This window comes from Triticum dicoccoides, chromosome 6A, assembly GCF_002162155.2.
Source record: "Triticum dicoccoides isolate Atlit2015 ecotype Zavitan chromosome 6A, WEW_v2.0, whole genome shotgun sequence".
NCBI lineage: Eukaryota > Viridiplantae > Streptophyta > Magnoliopsida > Poales > Poaceae > Triticum > Triticum dicoccoides.
Window position 1 is genome coordinate 24,025,983 of NC_041390.1, and position 7,486 is coordinate 24,033,468.

Consider the following 7,486-nt stretch of genomic DNA (forward strand, 5'->3'; position numbering starts at 1 on the left):
AAGGTTTTTTACAAACTAGATAAGGCGAGAAGAAAAGAAGTCCCGCCACAAGCCGGCGTGGACTTTGTCATCCGCCTTTCTGAGGCGGTGGGACCAGAGGGTGAGGTCAGAGATGATGCCTCTAAGAACATCAGTGGCAGGAGTATCTATGTCCCTAAATGTTTTGGCATTTCGAGCATCCCATATTTTCCATGTGATGAGCAACACAATGAGAGGCCACACAGTCACTGGAAGGCCCCTATGGGACGGGGGGGTGTCCACAGAGCTGCAAAAGGGGAAAACTATGGACGAAAACCAATGGCGTCCCAAATAGACCGAGCAGCTGGGCAGGCGAAGAAGAGGTGAGCATGATCCTCTGGCGCGGCCCCGCATCGGGGGCATGAAGAAGACTCCAGAAGAGTCTTGCGATGAAGGTCGGCCCTGGTGTTTAGCCTGTTGAGGTCGAGGAGCCAGCCGAAGACACGCACCCGGCTAGGCACGCGGGGCATCCCATATCCATGCAAGCGTGGGATCAGCAAGCTGAGAGGCCAATGCATCATAGGCTCCTTTGGTGGTGAAGGAGGAGCCATTGAGCAGCGTCCCGGAGTCGGGTGTCCCTGAGAGTCTCACATCCTACAGCAGAAGTCTCAAGGAAGCAAGTTCATTGGTAGCAGTTAAGGTTAGCCGGCTACGCAAACCTAGATCAGTCTCATCCATCATAATATTAGCTACAAGAGCATTTGGTTTTGTATGGTGGGAGAAGAGGGAAGGGAAAGCAATGCTCAAGGGTTCGGGGAGAACCCAACGATCTAGCCAAAAATATGTGGAGGATCCCGATCCAACGGAAACCTATGAGATCTCGCAAAGAGCAGAGAGGTGTTTAAAAATGGCTTTCCCAAGGAAGGAAGCACTTCTACCTAGTCCTACATGCAGTGGAGAGTGGTTGATAATCCAATCTTTCCAGGGGAAGAGAGGAGCGTGCAAAAATTTGAATGCAAATTTAAACATAAGGCAAAAGTTTTGTGCGCTCAGGTTTTTTACACCAAGACCACCAGCAAGTTTGGGCATACAGACCCGGTCCCACGCTACAAGGCACTTGGCCCCAGAGAAAGAATCATCATTTTCAAGATTGTCACCATTCTCTTATTTCCCTGCCACCGTAAGTCCACATTAACTAGCTATTAGTTGGCACATTTCACATTATTGAATCATTACTGATTTGCTTATGCTTGTTCTATGTGGTGCGAATGTATATATCTTTTTGTTAAGCTGTGTTTCTCTTCCAAACAGGCCAGCAGGTCTCTTGTGTTCAGAGCAATGCTTGACAACGAGATGGAAGAGAGCCGGAGCGGCGTCATCGAGATGTACGACGTGTCCTATGATGTCCTCCGTGCTTTTGTCCACTACATGTACACGGGCGAGGCTCTCCTGGACGAGCAAATGGCCTGCGATCTCCTGGTGTTGGCCGAGAAGTATGAGGTAAAGCACCTGAAGACCTACCGCGAGAAGTTCATCACATCCAAGGTGAACAAGGACAACACCATCGTCCATTACGCGTTTGCGCACCGGCACGACGCGAAGCAGCTGCTCGAGGCCTCCATGTCGGCGCTCATGGATAGCATGCCCACACTGGCGGAGCGGGGAGAGTACAAGGAGCTTGTCGAGAGGGACCCGAGGATCCTCGTGGAGATCTACGAGACCTATGTCAGCCGACAGGACAATACTGCCGCCGAGAGGGATTCAGATTGCTGCTGTAGCAAGTGATAGCTGGGGGGTAAAATAAAGCCATAACAGCATAAAATGTGATTTGGTGAGATATATATTGATGCAACTATGGATCGTTACCCAGATTCTAGAATGGATCTAAGTTGACTAAAATGATTATTTCCAATATTTTGTATTTATGTTCGTTTTCCCTATACATACCAGCATTTTTTATATAATTATTACTTGGTGTGATGCTCTGGCAAACCATCTGAGTGAGGTGCTTTCAAATTGCACATGCCTACAAACGGGGCACACGCCACAATTAGGCCACCCAAAAGGCCAAGACGGTGAAGCCTATCCACTGCCCAAACATGGGTTCGAATGATAAACCACAAGAAAAAACTGCATTCAGTTTTTCGAAATGATCTCTTTTATGGGGGAAACCACAATGTGTTGGAACTGAATAATGTAGACCGAGGAGGAGTACACGTCGTTGTCTGTTTGCATAGACAGCGTCCCTAAACTCCAGATGCAAGACAAGTGGCTGCATCATGTGGTCGACCGACATTGCCATGGAGACGGCAATCTGAGCCACCCACGTGTTGTTCCGCAAGCTTGCTGGACATACCAATCTATCTTGGAGATCTGAAAGATGGCCAGCACGAGGTCTTTTGGATGCATTCCCACCAACCATGGCACGCTCCAAAAGCTTGCCAAACCACCACCCCACTATGGTGGTGTGGGGGTAGAAACGTTTCATATCCTCTTTGTCACATGAGTTGCCCAAGTCTCCACATGCTTTGACGTACGTCATGCGAGCCCGTTTTGTTCCCAGTCACTACACCCGAGACCTCTTCAAGAAACTCCCAAGTGCTCAAGCAAGGAAAGAAGAGTGTCAAAGAGTAATGCAAAGAAATGGAAACTGCCATGATCCGAGCAAACATGACCAAGGCCAACGAACAAACCATTGCACGTTTCCTCAATGGTCTCAACTACCTCATCAAACAAACCTTGGATTTTGAACCGTACACCAATTTGATTGAGTTGGGCCATCAAGCCACGAAGGCAGAGAGATAAGAGCAAGGAGACTTCAGATACTCCAATTCCCCAACTTTCCCTTCAAGAATCTACAACAATAGCACCAATGCTACTTCAAGCAATGTGCCCCTTCTCGAGGTACACCCTCAAGTAGTGACCCCTCAATCTCCAAAACTCCGGCGACTCAATCAAGTCAACCTACAAATACCTACAAGCAACGTTCAATATCAAGTGCCACCATGGCCTCCAGCGACAATAAAAGCAAGATTGAATACTTCACTTGCAACGGTTGTGGACACAAGACCTATGAGCTGAGTATCCACCAATAAGCACACTATGGTGATCAACAAAGCAAGAATCTGTAAGCGAAGGTGAATTGGAAGCTTTGAAAGATGTTGCTAGGCACCAAGATGTCAACAAGTAAAGATTCTGAAGTCTATTGTGAAATTGATTTGAGACCGACTCTTGTTGTCTTGAAGACCTCGACCATCCAACAACAATATGAAGCCAAAGAACATTGCAACCTCTTCCACCCCAAAGCCTGCATTAATGGACAATCCATGAAAGCCATAATCGATGATGGAAGTTGTCACAACTTGGCAAGTGTGATGTTGTTTCCCATGGTTGTTTGCCACCTACTCATGGGAATACCATGAAAATATGAGCGAGGAGTCATCCAAAATGGACGCACCAACTTTATAGCTTCGAAGGAAGCACAAAGTAGTACATCCTCCGTCCTATGTCACCAAGCCATATTCATTGCCGACAAGACTCAAGTGTCGAGAAGGACTACACAAGAAATTGAGAGAAGATGAGTAAGGGAGCGATCCAATTTAAAGTAAGTGGGTGCCACAAGCCAAACATGAGTGCATCCATGATGAGTGCTCATAAGACAAGGTCCTTTTAGCTACCAAATCCGAGTTGAGTAAAGTTAGTGAGAACCCATCAATCCTTCATTCTGTACTCATGTAACTAACCCTCACATACTTTGCCTAGCTCTATATCTCATGTTTTGCGGCAGTTCACCGAAGTTTTCCCATCAGAGATACCACTGCGACTTCCTCCTCTACAAGACATCGAACAACAGATTGACCTCATACCTGTCACTCCACTTCCAAACCATCCATCTTACCACGTGGTAAGACGAAACAAAGGAAATACTATGTCAAGTACGTAAGCTATTTGACAAGGGGTAAGTACGCGAAAGCTTAAGCCCGTTGATACGTCTTAAACGTATTCGTAATTTTTGTAGGTTCAACGCTTTAATAACACTGAATATGCATGTTTTTATGATTTACTTGAACTATAACATATTGATAAAGTGTCAAGTGCCAGGTCTTCTTTTTAAAGTGTTTTTGTTCCAAGAAAAATAGATATTTTACACTTTACCTAGCTCTACGGGGAAAATTAAAAAAATAACCCACAAGAGTCCTTATTCTTAATATAATTTATGCTCTTTTGAAGCAGCTCACGGTATGTTTAAGCATGAAAGATTGGCTTGTTTTTTTTCCTTTTACTTTTTACTATTGTCTATTCTTATGTTATTTCTCTTTCCTTCCATGGATTCTTTGGTCAACAGTTGTATACTCGGCAACTTGCTACGTACAGCTTGTGCCTCCCTTGGCAATGGATTGTAGCAGATTAAGCACTAAGCTTTGCTGCCAGTAACAATATACTTTGCGAAAAAAGCACATCATATCTTGCAACCGAATATTTCAACATTGGTCAGCTAATCCTTTTGGAAGCATATTAACATGCCACACCAGAAAAAAGATAAAAATGGTCCATCCAAGATTTGAATTAAAAATTTGTTGTACAGTAGGTCACACAAATGGTTCAAGAAGCAAAACATGGGCCATCTAAAATTAAATGGAAATGACATTGCACGACTATGATAATAGCCGCTCTAGTCTTTGACCATGGCAATTGTTGCAAGGCTCCAGAACAGTTAACTTAACTGTAGATGGAACTTTATTCTCAATGTATGTTCTGATAGCCGAGAGTGTCCTAGGGGTTTCCATGAGAATACTACCCGCCATGGGATCACAATCTAACTCGCTTTCATCATCACACCTATGCCCATAAAGGGTGTCCAATATAAGACTCTCGAGTGACACCGCATTCTTGAGAATATAACATGCAAGTTCAATCAAGCACTTTGCAGAGTTGAAACCACTGATCTTCACGCTCTTGAGGTGGCCATGGTGGTGTTCGGGCATGTGCCTCAGTTGTGAATCCACAAAAATCGATTCATGCACCATACGCCGCTGAGTCACCTGACAATCAAAAGGATTATATGATTCAGTTAACTGGACCCAGACTGATCAGATGGCTTTGCAGGACGAAATAAATGAACAGCGCCACAGACTTACATCTAATGTCAAAGTCTCCAGGGAAGGAGAAGCATCCAGGAAAGAAACCAGAGAAAAATAGTCATATGCCCCGGAACCGTTTGGTACTAATCTCAGAATAATGGTCAGGTGCTTAAGGCAGAGGAATTTGATAGGCAGCATTGGTGCATCAACCACCTGCACACACAAAACTTCATGTATCAGATACACTATCACCAGTTATTATGACTAATAATAATATAATATGAATATATCTCTAAACTACAACTGATAATCTTGTAGCAAATATGTACCTCACTCTGTGATTCTATGTAAAGAGTTTCAATATTTGGCAGAACGGATGGTAGCTTGGCACGGGCATCATAGATAAGATTGCTTTGTACCAAGTATAGTTTCTTCATTTGCCATGTTTCCACAAGTGAGAAGTCTAACCTGCATCCTGATCTAAGGCAGAGACTAGAGAGATTTGGAGCTTTGCTCTCTATGACTTCCAATCTCTGGCATACTAAAATACGAAGCCCCTTGAGCCGCTGCAGGGCACTAGATAACTTCAGACATTTAATCTCATCACAACTAATAAGATCTAATAGCTCCAAAGCGAGAGAGTTGGAAAGAAGGCGCTCTAACTCATTCCATGTGATGCTCACACGATACAGGTACAGGTGTGTTAGGCTTCTCAAGGTGCCAAGTTCAACTGTGCGATGGAGGACACAGAGACCAAGTCTATGGCACCGAAGCGAGTTTCCAACCCTGTCAGATAAAAGTGCGCATGGGAAGTTTTATGTTCTCTTTGTTTCAGACAGCGCGCATGGGAAGTTGTATTTTCCCTTTGTTTGAAATATTGATGCAGACAACTTGAAGGTGAGCTCTTCAAGCCCAGGCGTAAGAGCAGTCTGAAGCCAACTGTCAAGATAACTAAAGGCATCGAGCCCATCCATTTGAGCATAGTCAAGGTTGAATGTTTTGAAGCTGCCTTTGTGTTTCCTGAGAATGTTGTCAATCTTGTGGTGGACCTTTTCTCCACTCGCACTTTCTTTCGAGCCAATTGTATCCTTATTAAAGATGAGGCTGGGATGGTATCTCTACGGATGTAAAAAGGGAAAGCCAATTGTATCCTTGTTAAAGATGAGATTGGAACGGTATCTCCAGGAATTTAAAAGGCACGAGATACGCACGCAACACGAGCAGCTTCACGCATCGGCATTAAGGAGTGTATACAAAATAATATGTCCTGCACACACAAGCATGGGATAAAAGATCAATTTTGAGAATGCAAGGTCATTAGTTCAACTGGAGAAAGAAAAACAGTAGAGCCACACGGAGTAACATTATTTATACCCTACTAGGTAGTCCTCCACACAATAGCATAGGGTGCGCTGCTTTACATAGTAGGCACTAAGCAGTGCAAAGGAACGTAAGTTTGCTAGGTAAACTCAGCAATCCATAGAGAAGTTTTCCTAACAGTGTTAAACAAATGGCACAAATAGCATATCTGAATGGCACTCGATGAAATAGAATCTGCCAATCTGGCAGTTACATCCTTTGATAAACCTGAACCGGGGTAACTAAGATGAAGAGATAATTGCTCAATTGTATCATTTTGAGGCACTCACAATTATTACTAGACTACTATCAAACCGCACCTTATAAAAATGAACGGAGAGGGAGTAATTACTAAATCAAAATCACCACGGTTATCCTAAGTTCATAGTAGTAAAGCAACCAACTTGTAGATAAACAACGCTTGCAGAGAGAACAGTGACAGTTAGAACAAATTGTTGAATTTCTCTAATTGATTCAGTAAAAAAAATCCTTTTTGTGTTATAATAGTGTAGGATGTGACCAGAAAGGAACTTTTCTCTGTTACATTAGTATGTGACCAAAAGGATCTTTTCTCTAGCATAGTCCCGAGAATTAGCACCGCGACATCATGCTTGCAATCCTCAAAACTTTACCGCCTCCGTACCTCAGGAAGCTCCATGATTGCGGTTCTCCTAATTTTGCCAGATTGAGAACCATCACCATCGTCATCTTGTTGACAGGGCGATCCCTTCCTTTTACCCGTGGTTGAGGCCATAGGCCGACCTGCGACAGCGGAGAAAAAAAGGGAGGATGATCACGGACTCACGGTACCCTAGATAGAAGCATAAACTTCACCCAATCTGTCGACATCTTTTCTTTTCCCCACCTGTCGGGAATATACCCCGCGGCGTAAACCGGCCGGAAGTATAACCCGTCCGGACTAGGCGTTTCATTGGTAAATCGCCAGAGGATTGGCGATTTACGTGTCTGGCGGTTCACTGGTATGACGATTCACGAGCCTGAAGACTCATTGGTGACCCGGCTGGACTTGGCGGTTTATTTGAGACCCGATTTACACTTGGCGATTCACTGGCGACCTGCCCTGACCT

General features: G+C 44.3%; 1 protein-coding gene and 1 pseudogene across 1 annotated transcript; one reads left to right on the forward strand and one right to left on the reverse strand.

Annotated features, from left to right (window-relative positions):
* The first annotated feature begins 297 nt into the window (after positions 1–297).
* LOC119315533 (BTB/POZ domain-containing protein At4g08455-like) lies at positions 298–1,743 on the forward strand. Its single transcript, XM_037590119.1, has 3 exons — positions 298–341; positions 1,012–1,138; positions 1,270–1,743. The coding sequence occupies exons 1-3, from the start codon at positions 298–300 to the stop codon at positions 1,741–1,743; spliced, it is 645 nt and encodes a 214-aa protein (XP_037446016.1).
* A 2,870-nt stretch (positions 1,744–4,613) lies between these two features.
* LOC119316951 lies at positions 4,614–7,152 on the reverse strand (annotated as a pseudogene).
* Positions 7,153–7,486: the final 334 nt, after the last annotated feature.

Excerpts from the sequence above, each read along its gene's own strand:
- LOC119315533 (XM_037590119.1), top strand. The coding sequence starts at position 298 with ATGGCGTCCCAAATAGACCGAGCAGCTGGGCAGGCGAAGAAGAG. Across the intron at positions 342-1,011 it reads GCTGGGCAGGCGAAGAAGAG|GTTTTTTACACCAAGACCAC; the intron begins GTGAGCATGATC and ends TTGTGCGCTCAG. Across the intron at positions 1,139-1,269 it reads TCTCTTATTTCCCTGCCACC|GCCAGCAGGTCTCTTGTGTT; the intron begins GTAAGTCCACAT and ends TCTTCCAAACAG.